This window comes from Erithacus rubecula (genome assembly GCF_903797595.1).
Source record: "Erithacus rubecula genome assembly, chromosome: 3".
Taxonomy (NCBI): domain Eukaryota; kingdom Metazoa; phylum Chordata; class Aves; order Passeriformes; family Muscicapidae; genus Erithacus; species Erithacus rubecula.
This window is the reverse complement of record NC_136689.1, coordinates 118,159,496-118,187,258: the sequence shown is the minus strand read 5'-3', so window position 1 is coordinate 118,187,258 and position 27,763 is coordinate 118,159,496. Positions and strand designations below refer to the sequence as shown.

The following is a 27,763-nucleotide window of genomic DNA, read 5'->3' as shown; positions in this document are numbered from 1 at the left end:
TCTCTTGAAAGACCAAAAAACACCTTATTATGTACTCTATTTTTTCCTAACCAATCACTAACTCCTTTAACTTGTTCAGGTAATTTCAGTCCCAGGGTCACATCTCCATGTGCAATCTATGATTATGCTTCCTTGAAGACCTTCAGTATTCTAAAATTGAAACACCAGCTGTTGTCTGTTTGGTAAACCCACAACAAATTGGCAAAGGAAGTTAGGTGGGAGGCCCAAAATGTCACTGAGCCTAATCAGACACGAGACTCAACTGTTCAACTCTTGCTACAGTAAGACACAAAGAGACCAGCCAGTGCTATTCAAATCAAAACCAAAGCAATTTTAAAACTGTGGATTTCTAGGCTTTCTGCTCTATTCTCAGAGGAGAGTGCTAAGCTTAGGATAAAACTACCCCTTGATCAGATTGGCTAAAGGAAAATCTTCAACACTCGCTGCAGTTCACCACATCATGTCAGACATTGGTGGCATTCACTGTTGCAAAAGGAAGAAGTGATGTCAGACCCAAAATCATTGGGGAATTAAGAGCTCTGTGCTGATGCAAGGGTGTCCCAACATAATGTGACTTGGAGAAGCTGTCACATCAGGCCTTTCTTTCTAAATTTTTCTAAGTCACAATGCACTGGAGCAAAGGCAGTGATTTCTTAAGTTATCCCTGTCCAGAAAAAAATATGCTGCTGAACATATGGTTAATTTTAAACACAGATGGAATTAAGCACATACTTCAGTTCTTTTCTGAGTCAGAAGTAAAAATTGAAGATCATAGCTATGTAATACTTTGCCATGTTACAGCAAAATCAGCTAAAATGCTGCCATCTCATATGATTTCAATATCCTGCTTGAGCAGAGGGGGTTGGATTAGATGACCTCCAGAGCTCCCTTCCAACCTCAGCAATTCTGTGATGCTGTGAACACAGTAGAGATGAAAGCATATTAGTTATATATTTATTCATTGTGTAAGGAATATAAACCATTTCCTTGTTTATGTAAATACTAAAAAAAAAAAAAAAAAAAAAAAAAAAAAAAAAAAATAGTAAAAGGCAAATGTGTCATTTGGATCATTCATTTTTCTTTATTGAGCTTTGATGAAAAACAGTCCATTTGAAATATTTCCAGCAACCATTTCAATTCCAAATGCTCAATACAAAAACGTGGTGTCAGAGTTCAAACATATAAAGTTACATCTCATTATAATTTAATATTTAACAGCACTAATCATTTCTGATTTTTCATAATTAAGTTTACAAAAATAATGTTACATTTATAAAATAGATCAGCTTTTCCCAATAAATTACAGTGGTGTTCTTATTCAAAAATGTAATATATCGTACAAAATAGACAACAGCTTTTTATCAGATAAAATACTAAAGTATCTTTTTCCTCCAGTACTTTTTTTTGGCAGTGTGTGAAAACATTTTATTGTACACTTGATATCTAAAGTTCACTTTGAAAAATAAGCTAAACTATTATGCACATCTCTCATATAAGGCAAGGGTGGCCAGCCTGAAGACTGAACTTTATTCCCAATTATATGTTTTTAGTCAGACCAATACTGCCATGTTCATGCAACTGACTTAATTTTCTGACCCAGTAAATTCATGCAGATTCACCTAGAGTCCAAAACTCTTTCTATGACAAGTACAAAAAAGTGAGCCAAATCTATAAACTTTTGGGCTGCTCAGTATCTCTCACACTTGTTTTACCTTTGTGTATCACTGTGAATCATTTGTGGCCAGCTTATAAAAACAGCACAGTCTGGATACCCTTGAAGTTAATGGCAGAACTTCAGTACCTTATTCTGCCATAAAAAGTCATACTAAAAGGAGCTTGTAAAAAGAGCAATGCATTAATAAAAAACAAATAGTAAACAGCAAAAAGAAAAATAATCTAAAAAGCAAAAGGCAAACATTAATAGCTACTGTATACAGACTTTACAAAAGCAACTACTTTAAAATAACAAAGAAACACCGCGTCTACTTGGTGGTAGGTGCATTCTCATTAAAGCCTTTTGAATGCTCAGGTCAGCTCAGCATTTACTGTGTTGCATTTCCTGCCTACAAAAATGTATTTGAAGAATAATTCCAGATTTTTTGAGAAACTTTTACAAGCCAAGGGAGTAACTGCACCATCTCTGGAAGCTGTGATTAAGGAAGGCATCTTGTTCAGGATGGGCAACATCTCACCTTGAATAATTTCTGACTCCACTATGTTTTCTCTTTGCAATAGTTCAGCAAACTGCAATATATTATTATCTCTTTTTTTGTCTATTTCTCTCTTACACATCTTCTGGTAGAAAGTTTGCTTCAAAGTACTAAATCATTGCTGCCTGGAAAATAAAATGTGCGAAGTGACGATTTTCTTATGATATTAGTATTGTGTGAGCAACGCATCACTTCATATACCATAAAGATTACTTTCACAAATTGTACCTCAGTAGTATAAATGCCCCAAGTGAACATGTGTCACAAGATCCACTTTGTGCAAATTCACAGAGGGTCCAAATCCAGATGAGTTGTTATGGTCTGTTGTATGGACACAAAGCCTAGTCAATGTTGGATCCCCAGACTAGAAGGGAAGGAAGAGGTGGAGAAAGCGGCTCATCACAGGAAACCAAGTCATCCCATGCTTCTGAAAACTCTTAATAGTTGAGAGGATGAGTGTGTGAATTGAGAAGATGTGCTGTCTTCTGGCTTGAAAGATCATGGCTCAAACCAGGAACACCTGGAGCTGAACTCAGGCACATTTGCCGCTGCACTCAGTAAGTCATACCCCTCCAACACAGAGCTACTACATTAATTACAACTTTTCCGTGGGTGAATTTTAGTGATTGCTGAAACATGTATTTACCACACAGTTAGACAAATAAACACAATGGCTACTCTCACACTAGTAAACCAAACACCACAAAGTATACTCCAGCCCTGAGGTCAAATGAGGGTGGCTGGAACAGGCTCCCCAGGGAAGTGGTCACAGAAAGTCTGACAGAGTTCAAGAAGCATTTGGACAACCCTTTCAGGCACATGGTGTGACTCCTGGGGATGGTGCTGTGCAAAGCCAGGAGCTGGACTCGATGACCTTTGTGGATCCCTTCCAACTCAGCTTATTCTGGGGTTCTGTGATGCTCTCTGTATCCTTAAAGAGAAGGGCTGTGTCCAAAGGGCTGTTAAAAAGAGTCCCTAGACTGGCTTAATTCCCAAAGTGTGCCCATAACTTTTTGGGAAATTACTAGTTAATCCAGACCAAAAAGCCTACCAGTCCTTGTTCTAAGTATTTATCAATATCAATGCTTCAGCATGGCCAACTGACTACATATAGACATAATATCCATATATGTTTCATATATAGATTTTAAGAAGTCCTCAAGCATATTCACCCAGGCAGGCCTTCTGCTTGTCACAAACTGTTAAGCAGGGAGGATTCAATGCTTTTGTTGAAAATTTACTTGAAAGAGATGGTCCTTTCAAATCAGTATTTTTTTTTTTTATATAAATAGCTGAGTTTTTCTGTCCATTAAGTATATTTTCCTTTTTTTTTTTTTTTTTTTTTTTTGATTCATGTACTTTTTTGGTAGCCTAATGTTCTACTAATAGCAGAATCTTGGCTTTTGCCTGAATAACCCACTTTTTCATGTATACAATTCACAGCTAAACAAGCACTAATCAGTTCCATTATGATGAAAAAAATATATACATCTAAAACAATAATATTAAGACAACAACTAAACAGGAAATAAAAACATGAATCTGTGCATTTATAAGATGTAAAAACAAAATCTATCTCTATACATATTTGTCAAACTGCAGCATCCACAGTTACAGCAGTATGCAGTAGTCAGAACAGCACTACTTTCCAAATCATGAGGTGTTTTAAGGAACACCACTTAGTAGTGGCTGCTGAGGAAACAATTTCCTTTATCAACCTGAGATTTTAAATGTGCAAGTGTTATACCAATCTATCTAGTGCATGAAAAGGAAGGGAAGGAAGAAAAAGACAGATAAAAATGTTATCACAATGGTTTTTGTTTCAAAATAGATTGCTGTGCAATGACTGAAGCCTGATTTGCAGACATTTTGTATTCTTGTCCAGAGCCTTGTGGAGGTGAAGGTAATGGAGTTTCTGGAGTTGCTGAAAAAAACCATAAAAATAATTACATATTCTTACAGCCTGGTCTACTCCACATATACATACTACTGTACTGAAAGGGAGCCTTGTTTCATGCCTGGGAAAGGGAGTGCCTTGACATGCTAGGCAAACAGGATATTTTAATGATCAGCATTTTAAGTTTATTAAAGATTCTGCATGTAAAAACAATGATATATCAGAATGGTGCTGAATTTTTAAAATTAAATTAAATTCAGGTCAAAGTCTTAACACCATTTATATACATACATTTTTAATGCACAATTATTTTAATTTAAGAATGATGATGAAATAGCTCTATGAACACTGACAGGCCACCATTCTAATTAATATTTTAAAATGAAACAGTGAAGTGCTATGACAGAAGGCTAACTTGCAATTACTTACGTATCTGTTCTGTATGTACAGGAGCAGACATTGAACTTATGAGGACAGTTTGGCCAGTTAATGGATCTTGGGCTAAGTGAGGATGCATTGGGTGATGCAGATGAGCAGCATCATTAGAAGTACCTGCAAAAATAACATGAGTATATATCAATGCAAAAGAGCATGTTGTTGCCAGTGACTTATTCTTCAGTAATTACATTTCCACAGAGTAAATATTTTGATTGGCAATTTGAATAATTGCCTCTGGGTATTCATTAAACAATTTAAGCAGACTTCAAGCATATTAAGCACTGTGTTTATTTTCACTGTTTTGACTGCAATAACAGTGTGTTTCATGAAATATTTCTAGGGATTCTTTCATCTGCCTAGGGAATTGTAGGACAACCCAGTAGTTACTGAGAAGTACACAGCAAAATCTGTCCTTGTAGGACTAAGTTAACAAGATGAACTGCCAAGACAAGAAGGCTTTAGCTAACAATTACACAACAGAAAACTCAGACAGTGAATCAGAGTGGTAGCTTAGATCAGGATTCCCTACACATCCCAACATGGTAAATTCAACATGACACAAAATGGTAAATTTAACAAATTGTTAGCTTACCTCCCAGTAACATTTCCTGAAGCAAACTGTCAATTTTAACAATTCCAAATAATTTAACCAGTTGTATCTGTTCAATCATTTGCCAAGTGATGCTTTGGAGTGTAGGCAGTAGAAGAAGTAGTTCTCCAAATCTTCCTCTGGAGTCATACTGACGGTCATTAATATAATCCTCTAAACTGATTTGGACTTGGAATCGCATATTCTTAATCTTCATTGGATTACTCAAGCCCTTTGCATCTTAAAAAATGACAAAAACTTAACGTCAAGGCATTTTACAATTTGGGAGGAGCATCTCACTGATTTTCATTTTATTCTTTTCCATGCAGCTAGATAACACGAACAGATGCTACATTAACAAAAATTACTTTCGATACAATCACACGTAAAACAATTGAGAGATATTTTTGCAAAAATACCTGGATCAAAAAACACAATTGCTTTCAAGCAAGCGTATTCATTGTCATCTATCTGAATTTCCTGGAAGGGACGAACTAATTCATCCAGAATCCGATTTGCCACTCGGCAGATCTCTATTTCAGTGCTGTTGCGATGAATGATGTAATTGTTGCCTTAGAGAGAAAGAATACCAGCATATGAATGAACAGAAACATTTTGATGTAACTTGCTAGATGAAACCAGTTTTCAAAAGTACATTTCATATTGCTTGATCAAGTTAATAATTTTTTTAAGTAATAACTCTCCCTTGCATTACACACAACTTTTCTTTGCAAACAGTGTATATGTGCAAATTATAGCCAACCCAGTAAATAATATGTACATATAAGTATACCAACATGTACACAGGAGCAAGGTTGGTATTTGAATGTACAAATATGAAGCAAGTAGATATTTATGTTTAAATAACAGATAAATATACTAACAAATTGATCTTAAAATGTCTTCATCCCTGATTAAAATAATGTATCCCAAGCTGAATGAAAAGGATTTGAGTATAGAATAGAGTAGAGGAGACAATAGAAATGCTTCTTTTTCTAATGGATATTATTGCTGTTCTTAATAAAATTTATTAGCATCATAAAACTTTCAGTTAAGAATTATTTTTACCAAGAGTTTTTTGAGTTTGGGGAGTTTTTTTAAATATCCATTTTGGAGGTCTCCACTATTGCATCTAAATTCACCTTCTGGAGAACACTAGGAATATAATGGAGCTTTCAGAAACCACCATGCAGTTTTGGAAAGAAAAGCTGATAATTATATCACAAGAGATCTATGTCAAAATGACTCACAAAAGAGACACCTCCCTCCAAGTGTCAAAAATAAGCCTTGAAGCCTCAAGCATTTCCATCTTTTGGTATATCTGCTGATGCTTGTGATATATAATTTTCTTACTATTATTTTATAATTGTTTTCCTTATTACCTTATTACTAATCCAAATAAAATTCCTTTTTTTTTTTTTCTGTTAATTTTGGTAGTGAAACTGTATGTAGGGAAATAACTACCTTAAGAAAGTCATTTGTACAGCTTTTATCTTGAAAGGATTGCTGGCAAAAGAAATACCTCAGACCAAGCCCTTCTTGTCCTTTTAATGTTTTAATATGTGCAAAAATAAATTCAAGCTAATTTAGACCTATGAAAAGGCAGGCTCAAAGAGGAAGAGGAACAAGTAGTAGAAAATGTTCTTGTACACATAACCAGTGAAGAGACAAGTCTGAGTCCATATTCCATATGGAATGAAAATGTAAGGAGGCAATTGCCAGGAAGTCCTTTAAATTGTGGTTTCTGCTACCCAATAGACTTTAGCTGTATTAACCCACATGAATCCATCCACCTGCTTTTGCTAGAACAGGCACATGACATTATGTCATTAATAGCTATTTAGCATTTACAGAATGCATTGCTTTGATTGTGCCAGAACAGTTGTCCCACTTAACTGACTGTATGGTTGCTAATGTACTATAACATCATCATCAGTAAGTAAAACAAAACCAATATTTACCTAAAAGTAAAATGTCCTTATATGCCATGGACCGTTTTGCTGCTCCAAGCAACAGGTGCTCTCCAGCATGTGCTCTTAGCAGGGCAACCTCACAAAAAAACAGCAGACTCATTAGATGATAAAGCAGTAAGTTTCAATAAGAGCAAAAGAGAAGAGGATACATATTACTGTGTATTAGGTACATGCTTAAGACTGTTAAGATTCTAATGTAAAATGCAAAGTGAATGCAAAAATCTTAATGTCATAAAAACAGCACTTTCTAATTAAACTGTCATCCTCTGTCACTTCTAGCATTCTGTCTAGGTTTTAAACGTCAGAATCTACAAAATACTTTTCAATAAATACACTACCTGCATTTACTTCCTACTGCGAGTTCCCTTGACAAAGCTTTCTCTGGCATTTTAAGTTGACACTAAAGACTCCAGTGGGCTGGAATGAACTGTTACAGTAAATTTGGTTCTATCAGTGCCTTATTGTTCTCTTGAAGCAAAAATTTATGTGGCATTTAAAACAGCTTTTTCCCAACAAAGCCAGATATGCTAATAGAGCCACTATTGTCCACAAAGAGGAATCCCAATTTGCACTGGGAAGGAGCTTGTGTTTATTAGTTTATTCTTTATCACCTATTTACTTTCTTCTGGTTTTAATGTCTGCTTGAAATTTCAGCAATGGCCTTTATTTCCTCAAAGAACTAATTTCTCAACAAGTAATTCTTATCCAAGCCAATCACTTTAGGAGAGATATAAAGGTACATAGCACCTGGGTAATACTTATATGTTGAGATTTTTCAGGTTCTCAGTAGAGTTACCTTAGATGCTCTGGCCTCCTCTGTGGTTTGTAAATCAGGCTGACTTCCAGATCAGGAATCGTTTTTTCAAAACCAGATGGCTTATTTTTATAACTGAATGTACAATGCTTCTTAGAAACTGGTATCACAAATGAAAAAGTAGCATTTGTTTTATCTCTCAATATCTTTGTCCCTAATTTTCTATGGTACTTTAGGTTTCAGAGTATTTCCCAACATTACTCTTCAAGCACAGCAGAGGTGTTTTCAGTCTATCATTCTAAGCTGATAATTTATTTTTTTAAATGCAGATAGGAACATTTTAAGGATATTTGATACCTTCTCTTTTTCCTCCACATTATCTTAACAATAAAAGCAGCAATATTCTTTTTGCTTGCTTTTGTTGCCCTTGTGGAGCAACAGCATTTGAAATTCTCTTTCACATGAACAGTTTTAACTTATTTGAGTATGTAAAGATTGCGCATATATGTGCTCTGTGGGTCTGCAAAAACATAATTTAATTTAACTCCTTTTTTGGGGAGTCTCCTGTGGCCTGAAGCACATGCATATTTCTGAGGAATGATATAAAAAAGAATGATGCAGTTCAAAATCAAGGATGACCTAACACTTGCAAGATTTTGTTAAAAAACTGAGAGACTGGAGAAGCAAAAAGAAGGATTTACACACTTCCAGCTCACACAGTGATTTTCAAGATAAATCAGATTTTAGTGTGGAATCAAGAGATCCCAAGCATTGAATTAATCTCCTGGGAATTCTCTTGTCAGAGAATTGATCACCACAATGCGGAGATACTGGTTCTGGGTTTGCCAGCACAACCTACTTTGAAAGTCAGTGATATATTAGTATGTACTACATATGTGATGATAGATCAGACCTCTGTTGTAAAAACCCTTATGAATTTTCAAGATTTAGTGCTTTTTTCCCTTACATTTATTATATACAATATAATTTTAGTACATTGTATTGTATGAAAGATTATGTGCTATGGATTGATATCATTATATTTGGAATTGGTTTGAGATTCTAATTGCTTTTGGTTTTTGCAAGTAGAGAAGACTTGCATCAAATTAAATAATATGCTGTCTTAAACCATATTATAATGAAAGGTGAACATGAAATAAATACTTTATAAGGTCTGAAAAAAGTTATGCTTCCAAAACACTACAGAAAGAACAAAACACTTAAAAGACATGCTGCTTTGCTTCTTCTTTTTGTTCATGTCTTTTCTGTTGTGGTGGTGTTATTTCAAAACTTAAAAAAAATAAATTAAGAGGGTGGGTCTTGTACTCAGCTCTATTTGTTCAGACAGAAAAGAATGACATTTAATAATCACAAGAATAACACAGGAGTGATTAGAGTTTTCTCTATGGTCTCCTCTTATACCTGGTCATCCAGTGGTAGTTCACAGAAGCCTGGAATATATTTAGCCCATTCCACCAGCACTAAAAGTTGCTGCTTCATAGATTCACAGACATCACTAACACCAGCAATTTTCTTAACATTTATATCAGTGCTAGAACCAGGACTGGAAATTGAGATCTGGCCATAAGGAGAGAAAAATGAATGATGTTAAATTTCATATAATTTTATTTTCACTGGTTAACAACATATTTAAGAAAAATGACAGCAGTAATTGTAGATACTCTTGAGGAATTCCTTGACCATATGGACCATTACCCTGCACATAAATTAAAATTTTTTTCTTTCTCATTACTACCAGTATGCATTGTAATATTATAAAACTTCAATTAATCATATCATGATCTTCTCATTCCAAAATACTATTTTTAAACATACTAGAGCTCTTTTCATTTGTAGAAGGGAGGTGGTTGGTTTTTTTTTCCTTAAAATGGCTGACATTTACCTCATTTCAGAAAAAAAGAAGAGTTCATAGTGGCATGCAGTAATGTTAAGGAATAGAGATATTAAGAGAAAGCAAATGATAAAGGGGTAGCATGTTCTTCTAGTGTAAAGATAAGTATCATTAACTTGAGAAGGTAAAACAGGGGGGTTTTAGTGCCTGGAGGAGAATGGTTTGTAATGATGAAGCAGCAGTATAGGCAGAGGCCTGAGACGTTTCAGAGGAAATGTAAAGGATATGAGTGTGCATTAGACCACCTGCAGGGAACAGTGCTCTGTGAAATGGCAAGAGAGCAATATCTTCCTGGGCCTGAAGCTGAGGCACTTCTACTGAGCCAAATCCTGAAATTCTTAATGACTTTTCATGGAAAGGAATGAAACTAGGCTTTCTCTTAAGCCAGGTGGGAAAGCCAACTTAAGATAAAGTCAAACCTGGGAAAGTAAGGTCAGTTTATAGTTGCTATCATAATAGGAAAGCAAAAAGAGAAAGGAAGCAGAAAAAGGTGGGGTAAAATAAAAAGGGAAAAAAGGAAACAAAAATAAAAAGAAAAAAAAAAAAGAAGAAAAAAAAGAAAAAGTGAGAAAAAAAAAAAAAAAGAAAAAGAAAAAGAAAAAAAGAAAAAGAAAAAAAAAAAGAAAAAGAAAAAGAAGAAAAGGATCACTTTACAAGGCCTATGAAACTGACTTTCACTTTTCACTTTCACAAAAACATACTCGGGAAATCATGTTGTGTGATTATCTTCCTCAGGAAAAGAAATTTATTGTTTGGTCTTCTAATACCACGCTCCTACACTTTTCAGGATAGTGGAATGTATTTAGGTTGGCCTCCAGCAGTTCCCCTTCATTCATGTTAAACCCCACAGTGGGATCCGTGGTGAAGTCCCTGATCCTTGGGTAGTCAAAATGAGTTGTATTTCTGAACTAAAGCTTCCTAAATAATTCAGTAGTGTAAAACACTGAAAACAGCTTAGATATGTATGTCAGTTAGCCAGCTGAGCATTACTTCTCAGGGAAATACAGCAGCTAGGCTGTAGGTAGGTAAAAAATTTCTGACACATAATTCAAAGGCTATCCTGTAGGAAAAAGGTTAGAGGTATTGCCACTTTGTAGACAGAGAATGTGTGAAATCCATGCTATAATCATGAATCCATTTCTGGCATCTCCTTTACAAAAAGGAGGTTGAAAATACTGATATTCATTCAGGTGATAGCTACCAGAGCGATTCAGTCTAGAAAACCTTCAGTACAGAAAGACAGTAAAGAAATTCAATACATTTCATTTTTTTTCCAGAAGAGTAAAAGGGGTCTTGATCATGATTCAAAGGAACAAAGAGATTTCTGATAGTAGGTCACACTCTGTTCTACCTGAAAATGATACTAACCATGCACCAACTAGAAGATAATACAAGAAGGTAAAGAAGAGGTAGATTGTTTAACTGTTAGACATACTGATTCATGGAGTTAATACATTGTCCTTCCCATAATATATTTCAATCAAAGCTGTTCATAAATTACATCTTACATTACAAACTACAGTCTCCATGCTAAATTACTTGGTGAACTTCCACTGGGGATTTGTGGGATGTCTCCCACAGAGTTCATTATGAACACCTAGGATTGTATCTCTTGACAAGGATATGAAGCTTTCCATTTCTATGTCTATATAGTGCTTTAACCTGCCTCTCATTCATGGGGTACAACACAGGACTCATTGATTTGACAGAATCATAGATTAGCACAGGTTAGGAGGGACCTTGAAAGACTATCTAATCCAACCTTATATAGCAAAGGAATCTTAGAGGTTATCTAACACCCTGTCTAATTGCATCTTGAAAACTTTCAGTGTTGAAGACTCCACCACATCTCTGGAAAGGTTGTTCCAGTAATTGTTTGTTCTCACTGGAAAAAATTTCTTTCTTATATTGAGGAGAAATCTTCCCCAGTGTAACTTGTACCCATTAATGAGTTGATGAACATGACAATGTAACACTGTATCCCAGTTGTTCTGAAACCCTTCAGAGACAGATACCTTTACTCATATGAGTCCAGCATCCCCTTTTCATATTTACATAACCTGGAAGCCTCTCCCAGGTCTGTACCAGAAAAATGTACTTAGACAATTCCCCCTTGTAAGGGACCTTAAGGAACAAAATAACTTATTTTCCCGATTTAATATGAACACTTCAAAAGGGCTGAAAATATCTAATTTTCCTTATTTAATATGAAAATTTCAAGAGATTAATGCCACCCTCTTCTTCATTTCACATCTGAAGTACTTGGATAATGATTTGGGACACTACCACCTCCTCTAAATCTCTTTTTAGGACTGAACTAATCTCACAGACCTATTCAATTGAGGGAAGAACAAGTACTTTAAGACTTCTTTGCTTTTCCATCATGTTAAGGTAGTCTCTTGGACTCTGAGGCCAAGATTGTATCTTCATATATGTTTTATAAAGTGGAAGCAATTCTGTTTTACTAAAACATACCAAATAGTAAGTACAATAAATTTGTGTGTACACAAGGACTTTTAGGCCAAGAACCTACTGTGTGAAAAGAAGTTTGTGCTATAAACAGCTGAGGATGTGATTCTGTTCAAGACAATTCTTATTCCTGAACTGCATATACCAGTTGGAAATGATTAAGGAGTATTATAAAAAAAGCACAATAAGCAAGTTCAAAAAATTACTAAGAAGATAAATATAGCTATATTTTTCATACTGTATAGGTATGAAAGGTAGGAAGGTACATTATGTTCTAGTCTACCCAGACATGCAATATGTGCCAAAGACTATCACCCAGTAATTCCTGCATCAATTCTTTACAGACAGTTCCAGCCTAAGAGAGATGCTGATAAAGGATGAGATTACAAAACATTTGGGGATGTATAAATCAGTCAGCATGAAATCATAAAGGTGGCAGTTAAATTCTAAGCAAGTTAGTAAGAGGTGCAAGAATGCAGAATCAATGACCGTGATTTATCTGAGGTGCAGAAAAGGACTGGAGACTGTTCCATTCAGCAATTGATTGGATAGGGGGGAAAAAAAAGAAAAAGAGAAAATGAAGTTCAGATGAGACAAAGAAAATTTAAAAGCGAGATGTGAATTGACTCTGCAGTTGGAATACTTCTGTTTGCCTTACTTATAATGTCTAAGGATATTAAAAATGGGATTTTCAAAAGAATGTAAGGAAATGAGTGTCCACAACCTTTCAAATGTAATGGCTTTGGACAAATTTTTCCCTATGTTTCATGGGGAAGTCTGCTTCAAGGATAGATAGATGCCACCAGCTGCCTAAGACAGCAACTGATTTAAAAGCAGCAAGAACCATAAACCTTTATTAAGAAAGGTGCCTAAGATATATTGTCCTGGACAAAGTAGAATTTTTTTTATTGACCATGATTCAAGAATGTATTCTATTACTGCTTCTTCCATTGAGAAGAGGAAGTTGTGTGCATTTTGGAAGTAGAAAAAAGTAATCTCAATAATTATTTTCAATATAATAAGAAATGGAAAAGTATTTACTTTTAACAAAAGTGTTCTTAACGTCACTAAATAAATTTGTGATAGATCCCAGTACCTGGCGGGAGAGTGCCTCAGCTTGTGACAATGTGCTAATGGAGGGACTGTTGCAGCCATCAAAAGTGTTTCTTCTCGTACTTATCCTGTCCCGTTCGTTTTGTACAGCTGGAAAAGAATAATCATGCCATTTATTGACTTTTAAACACTGATACAAAGAATAATTTCAGAACTTTACTCGATTTCAGAAGATAACTCTAGAACCGAAAGGCATGACATTCAAAGATGATGATAGCTCTGAGTGATGAGGAAGGATGATAATACATGTTTATAGTCTCTATCAGAACACTACGTGCCTGTAAAAAGCATGTATAACTAACTGCAGATAGACACTGAATCATCAGCATTTCTGTCACTGGTCTAATTACAGTCAGACCTCTTTCTTCCTTTGAACTTGAACACATGGTCTCAAGTTCGACCGATTTAATAAGTCAGGCTTTATGACAACAGCAGAAATGGACATTTCCAGACTGCCAAACAGGTCAAGTGGTACAACATCACCACTGAAAAAATATCTCTCAGAGGAAGTATGAAAGCCCTACTCATGCTCTGCTGTGGGAAACAATGAAACAGGAATGAATCATGAATTTAACCTACTAGTAAGATAATTTTGAAACTTAAATCTCATGTTCCTCCTCAGTGACATTTCATTCCTAGCCTGTTTATGGAACATTAACTAAGTTAAATGGGAAAAAAAAAATAACCCAACACAAAAAACAGTGCACCAAAGAAGTTTTAGGATAGTAAATTCAGTAAATTTTGTCTCATGGGGTCCAAAAACAGGCATTTGAAATATCTTTGGATAGGGAATCTGTAATCAGCACACACAAGGCTTATGAAGCAAGAAGGTATATTTTTGAACTAAAGGAAGAAGAAAAAAATGAAAACTAATAGTCAGATCCTTCTAAATCCTGATCATGTCCAAGATTAGGCCAAGGAAAATAAAAAGAGGAGTACAAAAAGAATTGTGCCAATGGAAATCTTTCTAATGCATGAGGAATTTCATTGTCTTTTAAGAGCAGCAGATTTATGTCCAAAGATACATCTGCTATTTTGCAGGAAACAATCTGCATTACAGAATTTAGGAGTAGTACAAGAGGTTTCAATTGGAAAAAAAACCAAAAACTCTGTGTACCTAGTAGGTTCAGTGTTTATTTGAATGATGCACATAGTTTCTTCCAGAGATGTACTAAATTTTTTCCAGGGACACTCACTGCATTTTATTAAGGTCATAGGAAGAAATCTTGTATGGTGATAAACACACCATACATATGTTATAGACAGGAAGGAGAAAATATAACCTTTTGTAAAAGAATGCTGAAACAAACATCCAATGGTGAAACAAACAGATAATTAAAATAAGTTTAGCATTGATGAGTTTTGCAAAAATAGTAAGGTATTCTGACAATACAACACTGGTGAAAATCAGTGGTGGAACACACTTAAAACCACAGATGGAGGCTTTAATCTTCTTCTACATGCACATAATTTTAGATTATTAGACTAGATTATGTGGCTAAAGTTTTTTCTTCAATTCAGGCTAAAATTGCCTTAACAGCGGAGGGTGGTACATTTGCTTAAAGAGGTCTTGTAAAGCTTTTAATAACTGAAGCCTTTCTTATATTTGTCCTGAAGAAAATAAATAGATTTGCTAGAAACTTGAGAAACTGTCATAGACTCAATGCTACATTTATACTATGAAACATGCCCTGATCATGTAGAGAGGTTATAAAAAAACAAAAGTAGCATTGAAAGTTTTAGACACAGTGAGATCAGACTAGGACAAAGTAGCATTAAGCAGCTTACAAGTTTTGTGCCATGCTCCAGGCTGCATTAGCATCTTGAGGGAAATGAGCTTTTCTCTGTTTTGGGCTCCCCAGCACATGAAAGATGCTGGAAAACTAAGCAGTGCCAGCAGGGGGCTATGGAGATGTAATCCACAAGATGCACAAGCAGAGACAGGCATCTTTGGTTATGTAGAAAAAAGAGGACCAACATGGATGTGAAGGTCTTCATTTCTGAAGCATACAGAAGATGGAGCCAGATTCTTCTCAGATGCATAATGAAAAGACAAGACCCAATGGACACTGCCCTAACTGCTGTAAGAAATATTCTAACTACTCATAAGGAAAAAACCCTTCCCAAAGAGGGTGATCAAGTACTGGAAGAGCTTGTAGAGCGAGAGGTTGTTGAATCTCCCCTCTCAGGTTCTGTCTAAATCTATCTGAACAGGGTCCCAAGCAACCTGACAACCTAGATGTCAGCCTTGGTTTAAATGGGGGCTGAACTTGATGAACTCCAGATGTCCCTTCTGAGATAAACTATTCTTTAATTCTAGGTTTTGAAAGTCTGTAAAACTCTGCTATGTGGAAAACTTCTAGGGCTGCTATCTATACACAGCTTCCCCTTTCTTCATATCAGATTGATAACATATATACAATATGTTACTGACTTAATGGCTCAAATTGCAAAAGGCCAAACTCTCTTAAAGGAGAACCACAATAGTAGGCAAACCTATTTCATATACCCTGTGTAATGCTGTTTAGAATATCCCTATCCAGCTTCAAGGAGAAAAATCCTTTTTCTCTCATACCAATAACTTGATCACTAGCAAAGTACTGCTACAGGACAGATACTCAAGAGCACAAAGAAAAAGCTTCCTTTGTACAGATGAAAACAATGGTAACCACGTAACGAGAGTTAAGCATACACCTTTCAGATTGGCCTGCAAGCATTTGCATCATGCTTCAAACAAAAAAGGTAGAAAAGTTTGTGACAAACCACTTTTGAGTGTGTATTTGAAATGGATATGGACATCTTTTGTCCCTACATCATTATTGTCCTTGAAACAACAGCCCAAACAAAAAAACAAAAAAAACAAAACCAAAACCATCTAGTATTAGCACTGCTCTTCATTCTCAGTTGTTGTGATCCTGTGGTGATCTGGTCCTTCCACTTTGACAGAATCACTGTGACACATTTCTCATATCTGTTAGTGAGATGCGTTAAGTAACAATTTTCCTATATTAAGCCTGAGGGAAATTAGAATTTTTAATTAATGTGGACACTCCACTGACAGCTAACACTACCCTTCTCACTACTTTTTCACTCAACTTCACAGTCCTTTGTCTGGCTTAAATGCTTCATATGTTTAAATTTAAGGGAAGAACCAGTAAATTGGCCCTGACATTACTTGGAGGGGGGGGGAAGGAAAGCCAGATAGAGATTTCATTACTCAGATTTGGTAAATATTTTAAGTAATATCCCATGGTTTGAAATATTCCAGCATATGGATCAGAATGTAGAAATCAATGAATTTTGGTGCCAGAACTCATGAATTAAACAGTTTCAAATTTACTGGAAATTCATGAACTTGCTGATGTTCCAAGTGCTAGAACTGCTTATCTACTTGAAAGTTAGAAGACATATATTCCATCTCAATATAAAAGCACTTCTCCATTATGAAGATATTGTAGCAGACTTTCCATTGGTTTATTCTGCTGGAATTTTTTAGAATTTTCATTTTACTTCAAAGCAGATTCAGATTTTTTCTCTTTGTATATGAAAAAGTAAATGACTGCATTACCTTCCTTTTTCATTCCTGCTCGAAAACACTTTTTTAAACGACAATATCGGCATTGATTCCTTTTGTCCTTGTCAACAATACATTGTCGGTTGAATCTATCAGAGACAAGAAAAGGTAAATGTATAAAGCATTAATAAAGTAACACCCTGAATACAAAGAAAAAAATCAACTAATATGTCCTATCAGAATAATATCTATAACCACAGACCCTCATCTTCAGTTACATTGATTATTCTTCTTTATTAACCAGTTTTGAGAGGTGTTTCATACTTGCTAATTTTCCAGGAATATATGTGTGTGCATAAACACATGCATGCATTGAATTGGCAAGTGTGGAAAATTTTGTAGTTATGTACATCATTTACACCTCAACTGATTCATGAGGTATGTCAGTAACTGGCTGCATCGAATGGCAGTGGAAGGAAAAAAAAAAAAAAAAGAAGAAGAAAAGCTGCAAATATAAAAAGGAAAGGACAATCAAGGAAAAAGTCAAATGTTCCTGACATGGAGAAGAAGCCTCTTAGCTGCAAAACCATTACCCTTGTCTGGCAGGGTTTACTCCTTCTGGGAGATAGCAATGAACAAGCTGCATGTTTTATCCCTACAGGTGGCAACCTAAACAGGAAATGAGAGGAACCAACACAATGAAATAAAGACCTGAGGAAATACATGGAGCATGACATGGCATGGCAGCTCACCCACGCTATTATGCACATCTACAGGTGTGCCTAAATGGAGTGCATATGAGCCATTTTCCCCTCTCTCTTTCTGGGTCTGCCTTTTTTCCTTTGCATGAGTTTTTTAGATAAACAGGCTCTGCAAAAGCAGAGCTCTTCTTGCAATCACTTATGTCAGTTCGTGACACACCATTTTAGGGGTATGTTTATGCTATATCACTGTGCTATGTCTATAAGGGAGAGGTTTTCTTATAAGAATATTACACGACCAAAGAGGAGTGTAGGAAACAACATTTCCAATAACAAGCCATTTGTATAAAAGTTTTATCATTTCCCATGCAATGGCACAGAGGGACAGAGAATGGGTGCTACAGTCAGTTCACCACGTCTCTGCTGCTGTTTCCTCCTCAAGGGGAGGACTCCTCTCAGTCTTCACCTGCTCCATTGTCATGTCCTTCCAAACAGAGACAGTTCCCCACAAGCTTCTCCAATGTTAGTATTCCCATGGGCTCAGCTCTTCATGAACTGCTCCAGCATTGGATCCCCTTCAGGGTTAATATTCCTGCCAGAAAACCTTCTCCAGGTGTGGACTCCTCCTTCCATGGGGCCACAGGTCCAGCCAGGAGCCTGCTGCTGCACAGTGTTCCTACAGGGTCACTTCCTTCTTTCTGGCATTCATCTCCAGAAGGGGGTCGGTCTTCCATGGGCTGCAGTGGATATCTGCTCCTCTGTGAACTTCCATGGGTTTCACAGGGACATCTGCCTCATCATGGTCTGTCGATGGGGTGCAGGAGAATCTTTGCTTCAGCACTTAGAGCACCCTTCCTTCTCCACTGAACTTGGTGTCGGTAGAGTTGCTCCTCTCTCATGTTCTTACTTCTGTCTTCTCTGGCTACAATTTTTTTCTGCAGTATGACAGTTTTTTCTTCTTAAATACGTTATCCTCAGAGGCACTACCACCATTGCTGATAGGCTCAGCTTTGGCCATCTTGGAGCTGGCTGGGATTGGCTTCATCAGACACTGGGCACACTTCTGATAGATTCTGACAAGAATCCACTTTTGTAGCCCCATTGCTACAAAATCTTGGAATGAAAACCCAATACACCCCTTCAGTGATTTGTTCAAACTCATCGAGTTTTCACTATATTCTGCTGATGATTCAAAATGGACAGTTTATGGCCCTGAGTGTACACAGATAATTTCATCAAACATGGTGCAGTGTGATATTTTGGAAATTAACAGGTAGCCATTCAGACAGGGGGAAATGGCTGCTCAAAACACCTGTGTGTCACACCAAGTGGGAATATGTGCAGATGTGTTTGTACAGCCCTTGAAACAAGACTCATAAATCTTAGACTTTCTATTCAGAAACTACCTTCATAAGGAAAGAATTTTAGGAAACAGTTAAGAATTACAGCTTTCACATTGCAGTGAAAATGCAGTGAGCATTTTTCCTTTTTCTTTTTTCAGGAGATGACCTTTGTAATCATAAATCAGAGTGAAACACCTGAGTGATATCAACAATATCATCAAGCATCTGGAACACAGTTTCTGGAATGTGTAATATCAAGTAGCATTCCTTAAGAAAAAGCTGAAAATCTCCTGACATAGTTTGAAAATTCTGATAAGGTCTGAATATAATTTTTGCTTAAATTCATTAATTTAGTGCCTCTAGATGAACTTTTGGAATACCTGCATGAATAGACGTGGTTTTTCCTTATGCTACGTCTGAAAAATCCCTTGCATCCATCGCAGCTGGAAGCACCATAATGTTTCCCGGTCGCTCGGTCTCCACATATTGCACAGAGACTACTGACCCCGTTGTCAGCAGCATTCATGTTGGCAGCTTCTCCTGAACTGTCTGACAAGAGACGAGAACATACATAGTTATGGATCAGATGTCCAAAAACCCCCAATGAGCAAGTTGTACTTAAATGGAGGCTTTTCCTGGCCTTTTCCTCTTTTAATTGCAACTTATGATTTATATAGCATGACCCATCTGATTATGTCTGATTCTTGCTGACATGAAAACTTTCAAAGAGAGATGTTAAAAGAATCTATGAAGTTCATAACAACAAATAATTGTGTTCTAAACTCTTTTCAGCTGAAGGGTTAAAAATTGAAGTGCACTTCTGCATTTATAAGTACACATAAGTTCCTAATAACATGAAGAGGAACTCTGGCACAAAAACCGTCTTAATTAGTAAAGATCTCATGTATCAGTTCTCATACAAGATGGCAATGGCTGGCAACTCTCATACAGATTTGTGACATTAAAAAAAAAAAGAAACAACAAGAAGGGTTTTGTACAATTTAATTTAAAGAAAGAAAAAACAAACCAACAAAAATATGTGCTAAGAGCGCTTTCTGTTATTTCCTTGCAGGTATTTTTGACAGGAGCACTGGTGCAGTCTTTCCTTGCACAGAATAGTAGCTATATGATTAACAATTAGTCACTGAATATGGTAAACACTACTGAATAAATTCACCTGAAGTCAAACCAGATATACTTATTATTTGAGTCACAGTGTTAACATAAGTGTTCAAGCAAACAACAAATAGCTTTTTCTTTTTTCTTCTGGTTTAAATGGAAGGAATGGAACCTAAGCATTTGTAGCTGTTTTTTCCAGGAGAGGAAAGAATGTCACATTAATTAGACATGCAGATATGAATTAAAAAGTCAAGTACATAAATTAATGAACAGTACACAGGATGAACAGTAAAACTGTTTATATTGATACATAATATTATTCATATTGTATAGATCCAACTGAAACCTATAACACAAATGCTTTACAAAATTTTCATTGTGTCCCACAGAGCTTAAAAGTTAAAGAGTTCTTTAGATACTTTAGATACAGAGAGAAGCAACATTTCTGGGTTTGTTTTACAAAGCTGTAATTGATATGAATTACATAAAAAATTATTAAGAGAAATAAATCTTAGAAGTAACAATTCAGTTCTGTAAAGACCCTATTTTAAAATTAGAATTGCCATGGAAAATTATAAACTATTTTTAAACTAGGTTACAGAATTGCTTTAGAAAGCATTTCCTTTGAAGTTCTTTAACTTTGCATCATATAACAGAATAATTAAAATTACAGTATGTAAATGTTATGATGAAATATTTCACAGAAATATAAGTTGTGCGTATGTGTGTATATGTATAAATATATATATATATATATATATATATACAGGAATACTTTTTTTCTTCGGTATTATTCTGAATCAAGATGTCTAGAAAATTGACCTGGTGTTGAAAAATTATTTGATTTCAACAGAACATTCTAGTCTGTCTGAATGTGGTTTGTTAAACTTCTCTAAATGTTCCTAATTAATTTAAACAACTAGGAATATACACAGGAAGGTTCATAATGGGCAGGTTTCAATTCTAAAGTAGCACTGTAACAAGACAATGTTTTTATAAATGCTACAAGAAAATACTTAGGCTAAACTCAAAACATACTCTAAACATAAAAAGGCTGCACCTGATAATTAATAATTATCAAGCTAATCACTTACAGTAATAATTTAACCAGCTCTATTGCCAACACATAATGCAACCAAGCACAACCTCCCTAATCTGCCTTTCCATTTTATTTAACATTAACAGATCCAAAAGGGTGCTATTCAGCAAAAAATACATGACCACTGAAATACCCATATTAGAACAAAAAGCAGAGAAATCATCTAAAGTTATATAATCATTGTTGACAGCTACAAATTTAGGTAGTGCATAAAGTTCTGGTTTTTCTTCCTAAATTGATAACCAAATCTACCCTTCTGTTTACTAAGCTTGCTATAATTTAACACCAAAAATTCAGATAAAACTTAAAGCCCAACAATAAAAACTTAATTAGGTTCTATACAGCAGGAATATGTGGAAACGCAGGTGCTAAATATTTTTCCTGCAAATCACTACATATTGGTTCTGCCTTTTAAAAATACATACTATTACAGATCTATGAATTATACTTTAAGACACAATAAATCAAAGTTTTTAGTGTATTAAAAGATTTGAAAGGCCATTTTTGATTAGTTTAACTTGCCTGATACTTTTATTCACATTTCTTTTTTTTTTTTGTTGTTTTTGGCAGTACTTGATGGCATGATGAAAGGGTATGCTTTCTATTTCAAGCATAAATTATTGAAAACATTTCTTAAAAATTGCATATAAAAAAGAGTCTGCCTAAAGTGTTACATTCACCAAATGCAAAAACTTTTTCTCAAAAAAACATTATCCTCTAGAAAGCTGATGTGATTCTTCTCAAATCACTGTTGTGCAATTATACACTTAGCTACAAAGGCTAGGTTAACACTTAAATAAAAAAAAATATTAGTGCAACAATTAGAAACTAGACATCAAGAAACAGTAGCTAATTTCTTTCACAAACCTCTGGATAATTTTGTCCTTTCCTTCTGAAAGTTACAAAATATACTTCCATGTCCAAACTGTCAATACTAGTTATTCATTCGTCTTACAGTAAATAAAACAACTGCTGAATAGACCTTTTTTTCCCCCTTGATTAACAGACTGGTGACAGTACAGCTACTTTATTATATATAACCTCTCTTTTATTTTCCTTAAAGAATTATAACATTACTAACTCAGAGTCAGTGATGAAGTGTAAGAGAGTAGATTTGTAGTTTGAAAACAACCCCCAAATGTTCCATTAATAAAACATTTAAGTAATACCTTATAGCATTACTAAACTTCACTTCTGTTAACCAGCTTGAATTTGCCTCACTGGGCAGAACTCACCATTGCCATTATAGAGAATCTGCATAGTTTCAAACTCCAGTGCTGTATAGGATGGATCTAAAACTTCACTGTAGTTTGCCATTTCCATGTCCAGAATTGGTTCTGAGAGCCGCATCATTGAATGCAAAAGCAGTGGAAAAGCTGTTCAAATGTACAACCTTCCCATTCTGTTTCACAGTGATTGATAATCCAAAGTTAACTATAACTGTGTCACTTACGTGAAGAAATGGGAGGAGCTGCAAAACTGCTTCTGCATGCTGTATTTTACCTGGCTATTTTTTTTCTTTTATGATACAGTGCAACCCTTCTGATAATCTTGGAATGCTTTTTGAAATAATCTTATCAGGAGTTGTATTGGTTCCAGTTCTTGCATGAACCCAAGGACGTGCAGGAAGCTTCCTATCCCTCATGCTTTCTTGCACATTTTGTTGTCAATGTGTGGTACAACCAGTTCTAAACAAACTACACTGGTTGTTCTATGTAGAGAATGCAAGTTCATATGGCATTTTGCTCTCTCACTTCAGAACAATAAGGAAATGTGATATGACTATGGACTATCTCAAACTCTACCCAAATCACCCACCTACATGTTTTAAAAGACAGCTGTAAAATCTCCCATTTTACAGCTGATAATGTTCTTTCCCACTGGCAATGACCTAGCTCTATAGGCATCCTTAGGCAAGGCTTCAAGCCACACAAGTCTGCAGCAAGGCCAGTTCATAAATCCCCTCCATCACACACTGTGCTGCTGCAATGGCTCCAGGCACTGTACCCTGAGCCTCTCAGACAGTGCCTTCCTGCTCTAGCCCTTCCTCAGACAAGATGTGATGGCTGCATGGCATTTCCATGCACCATTCCGATGTACAGGGAAAAGGAAATATTAGTCATCTTCTCTACCTCTGAGTAGGTCCACAGCTCATCAGTTGTAGACACATACAAACCCAGTTAAAAACCCTCCTGTAAAGCAGCTTGAATCTGTGCCAATATATAGTTGAATGGCAGAATTTCACTTGCTAATCTGGTGCTTTCAAATGTTGGATAGCAGAATTTTAAATGTTATTATTCTCAATATATTCTTTACAGAAAACTACCCTTTACACTGCTGAAAAACAGTTACATAAAGATTACATGTGTAGGAAAACTACCCAGTTTATGCCTAATTAACAAGAGCTAGTAACTATATACAGCATTGAAATGCATATTTGAATGGAAAAGTGTCTGCAGTTCCTACTCAGTAAAAGTAGCTGTAAAAAAGGAACCATAAACCAAATCTTTGATTAAATAAATAATTTTTTTTTTAAAGCAATTTATGACAGACAAGTTACCAATGAAGGAGGAAAATTTACACGAAAAGACCTAGGATAAAAAGCCTTTTAAAATTCATCCTTCTAATATCCATGTCCCCAGGATTACCTGAGAATCACAAATCATCTTGTTTCCTTGTGGACATGTAGTTGCAGTCTCAGGTCAGTTCTCCTCCTGACTCCAGCAGAGCCCAGTAACATAATTATGACAACAGGATTCTTGTATAATTCACAGACCCATCCCTAAACCAAAGCATATTTACAGTTGTGTTACTGCTTGCACAAATTCTCCTCAGATTTTGGAGGGTCTCCACAGGGGCTGTCCTTTTCAACCTACTGCTAATTAATTTTCCTTTAAACCATTCCTCCATTATTATATTTAATGAGATATCAAAAAACTGCAAAAGTTACTTTTTAGAAAGGGCAACTGATATGACTACAAATACTTCCTATACACAATAGAAGACAAATAATACAAAAAAGGCAATTTTTAAAGATATTTAAAAATATGACTGAAATTTTAGAATATTTACTGCCTACAGTCATGGAAAAAAATTACTCAGAAAGTATAATTTCACAGTACGGGAAGTGTACAAGGTTTCACAATTTTTAAACACAGCTAATATTTCTTTCTTTTACTTAAAGAAGTACATTCAATTAAGACTGATGAAAAGCTATTTGTTTACAGCCAATATTGTGTAGGAAATCACTGCAATTTTATCATGAGATGAAATAATTTTATATTACCTGATGGCTCAGTTTGCGAAGTTTCTTCTGTAGCAGAATTTGTTGTATTTGCTACAACCATTTGTTGTATTTGTATAGTATTTGCTATTAAACTATCAATTACATAACAAATGATTCATGGCCTTAATATGCTACTTAACATAATATAAAAAGGCTTACATGTTAACTAGAATTATCTATTGTTTGTCAGTGTATACTTTTTGATAATATGTTCTATAAATATTATCTGGCTTTTAAATACCAAAATTGTATGCATACAAACATATCCACTGAATATTTTTATTTCAAAAAGCCAGTCCTGAAAACATTCTGGCATATAAGTAAATTTAGAATAAGAGAATGAATGGAAGATGGAAGATATCATGTATGACATGATCAAATCCTGCTATTCCCTCTGCTATTAGCAGAACTTCTTCAATGCTGCCAAAACAGGTCCCTTAGTGACTGCTAAAGAGAGGGAATGAATTGACCCTTCATACTTCTGTCATATGAAAACTCATTTCAATTGATTTTTTAATATGGAAAAATGTATGCTATAGGAAAGACATTCTTTATACTATTTTTTCATGTTTTGCTAAGGAAACTTCTTACAGTCAAATCTTGCACTCATAAAAATGTGCTTTCTGGGGGATTTTTGGCATCATGAAGTACATCATGAACAATTAATGTATACTAAATCACTATGGTAAAATATTAATATGTTTTCTTTCAGCCTTAGGTGGATTAGAATGCAGTCCTGGAATTAGAGTAGTTGAGGAAAGAAGCTAATGATGAACAGCTTTTGGTCTTATGTCAATTCAAGCTTTATACTGTTCACTAGTGTTCAGACTCTCACACAGCAGATTTCTTTTCATATTGGACACCTGCACTGTTTTTCAAATTCTGAATGACACTGCAGCTTGTAGTATAAAATAGTGTAGGCCAAGTCATCTACTACTGACAGCCAAGAAATATCAGCCTAAGGTAAGCAAAAGTTTTAAAACTGTGTAACTAGTCAAACTGCTAAGCACTTCTTCGAGGTAAGTGAAAATGTAAATTTGAGTAAGAAATAATTTCTCAAAGTGAATTTTGCAGTAATTGTGAAGAGCAAGCTACACAATAATGGTTTTGTTCATGTGGTTTTCTTGCTTTTTTTCTTTAAATCTGATGACCTCAGGATCACATACAGAAAGCATTCCTATCTTATCTTTAAGACTATTAACTCTGTTAATTGTTCAGCTCTCCATATTAAATGTAATCATTCTTTCTGACTGGGGCATAAAATACAGCACAACCTAATAAAATCAAGGTTATTTCCATAAAAAGTCTTCCTGAAAACAAAAACAAATCTCAAACTACTACTATCACCACTGAAATAGTTTCAGTTTTCTCTTTTTTCTTTTTTCTTAATAAGTAGCAATACGTTCTTTTACCTTTCCAACTTAGTAAGAAGGTAGGTTGCCAGAAAAAAGTATTAAGTCAAAGGTATTTTTTTCCTGTTTCCCACGTATTCTGGATAAGAACACACCTTTATTTCCTGCTTTGCAAGTACAGTGAGTTGTGATAGATATACTTGGAAGGCATCCTGTTTTTGTCAACAACCTGTCATATTTATCCAGAATGCTGGCAAAACACACATTTTGATCTGTTTCCCCTCTTGATGGTTGGCACATGTAGGACAGGGCATGCATGGAGGCCATACCGAAAAACCCTAAAGAAACCATATGAGCTGAGCCAGAATGCCTCCTTACTACAGTAAACTCAAAGACCTCCAAGACAGAGAGGTTATTTGCCAAAAGCTTGTTACTCCCTAGGAAGTAGTGTGAACATTTCCACACACCCATGGGCAATCTCATCTTTGGCTTACAAAGATACACACCCACATAATGCCACAGACTGAGCTTCCTTCTCCTGGAACACACCCTCAGTGCCAGGGAGAACACTGGAACACTGCTAGTCACCATCACATCAGCTCTGCTGACACCCACTCCCAGGTGCTTCATACATGGTCCATGAGCAATGACTGGGAAATGTTTGCTTGCATTCTAAAACATGAAATTATGACACGTTTGACATGGAAAGCTTTGTAACACTGTGTCATTACTTTATTTGATAGAGATTGCTGGCTTTTTATATTTTAAATAAATAAAAATGTTCGAGTTGGACCAGATCTAAAAAAAATGTGCACTACCAAGCTTCTTCTAAAAGAAATAGCCTTTTTGCTTAACACCTAGGTAACATGATGGAAATATGGCTACAGTCCTCTACAAATCTAAGATATTACACCAAGGCTTGTAATGTTGTCATGCCCCCCTCTCCTTCCCCCATTCCCCAAAAAAGTTCAGAGCCAAACAAGGACAAAGATGCCTTTGAGCTGGTTAATGTGAAAGGATTTTTCATAACAATTTATGAATCATGAGAATAAATATATAGCACAAAGGCTTCCACTAAGGTGACCAAAGGCATCATCTCATACTACTCAAACCCAGAACCAACTATCACCTTCAACATGTAAATTTATGGCACTTAGACTTTTCACTTTGTCCTAAAAAAAAAGTGGTTAAACAAAACACCAGAAAAGCAAAGTCAGTACCAGAACTGAGTAACAGGTTTTCACGGCACACTTATTAGGCAAGGTGGTAAGATTAGCTGCAACAAATCATTCCAGGTGAAACTGAAGTACAGATCTTGGCAGGAAATCCAGGCTAAGCTTGTTTTCATTACTCACATTTTTAGACACTTAGACCACCCCAGGCATTCTATAGAAAGGAGATTCTTGCAAATATTGAATTTGCCTCTTTTTTCAGTTAAATTGGTCATTCATTATGTTGAGTTTCACTCTAATATATAACATATATAGCTTTCTTTTGTAAAGTATGTTGAGGGTTGTGTTTTTGGTGGTTTTTTAAATTTTGGTATAACAGGGAACAGACAATTATTGTGAGGTCTGATTGTCTTCATATTTATGCTTTTGGCTTAAAGTATGACTTGTCTTTCAGAACAACCAGCTACAATTCAATGGTCACATACATGAATAAATATAAAAAACAAAGAACATGCCTGGTGTCTAACTTGTCAAATACTATAGAGCCACCCTACAGTACTCTTTAATAATCCCAATTTAAAAAGTACTCAAAATAATCCCAAAATAGTTATTAAGATGTCAATGAGTAATGTACTTCAGAGTTTCAAAGCTGTGTAAGAGATCTAATACTCCAAATTCTTTGATGAGCAATTTACAATTTTAATCTTGCATTCACTTTGGTATTTGCCCTTTCAGCAGCTGAGGGGAAATGTCAAAGGAATATGAAAGCTCTAAAATTTTTGAGCCTGAAGAATAGTTGCTGCAGGATAATTTTAAGGATAA

The 27,763-nt window shown here is 35.4% G+C and overlaps 1 protein-coding gene across 5 annotated transcripts in view; it reads right to left on the bottom strand.

The window, feature by feature from the left end:
- Positions 1-1,070: 1,070 nt before the first annotated feature.
- Positions 1,071-27,763, bottom strand: part of HNF4G (hepatocyte nuclear factor 4 gamma) — a 60,696-nt gene continuing 34,003 nt past the window's right edge. For 3 of the 5 annotated variants that reach the window (XM_079300917.1, XM_079300918.1, XM_079300920.1), the window contains 9 exons: positions 19,294-19,462; positions 16,924-17,018; positions 13,339-13,445; positions 9,284-9,439; positions 7,096-7,183; positions 5,554-5,706; positions 5,138-5,374; positions 4,537-4,659; positions 1,071-4,134 (listed from right to left, as the gene is read on the bottom strand). In XM_079300917.1, the coding sequence (XP_079157043.1) occupies positions 4,016-4,134; positions 4,537-4,659; positions 5,138-5,374; positions 5,554-5,706; positions 7,096-7,183; positions 9,284-9,439; positions 13,339-13,445; positions 16,924-17,018; positions 19,294-19,439 (1,224 nt within the window). In that variant the 5' untranslated portion in view covers positions 19,440-19,462 and the 3' untranslated portion in view covers positions 1,071-4,015. Of the gene's footprint in view, positions 4,135-4,536; positions 4,660-5,137; positions 5,375-5,553; positions 5,707-7,095; positions 7,184-9,283; positions 9,440-13,338; positions 13,446-16,923; positions 17,019-19,293; positions 19,463-22,366; positions 22,507-23,779; positions 23,914-27,763 lie in introns of those variants that run through there. The other 2 variants (XM_079300919.1, XM_079300916.1) reach the window with 2 other exon arrangements.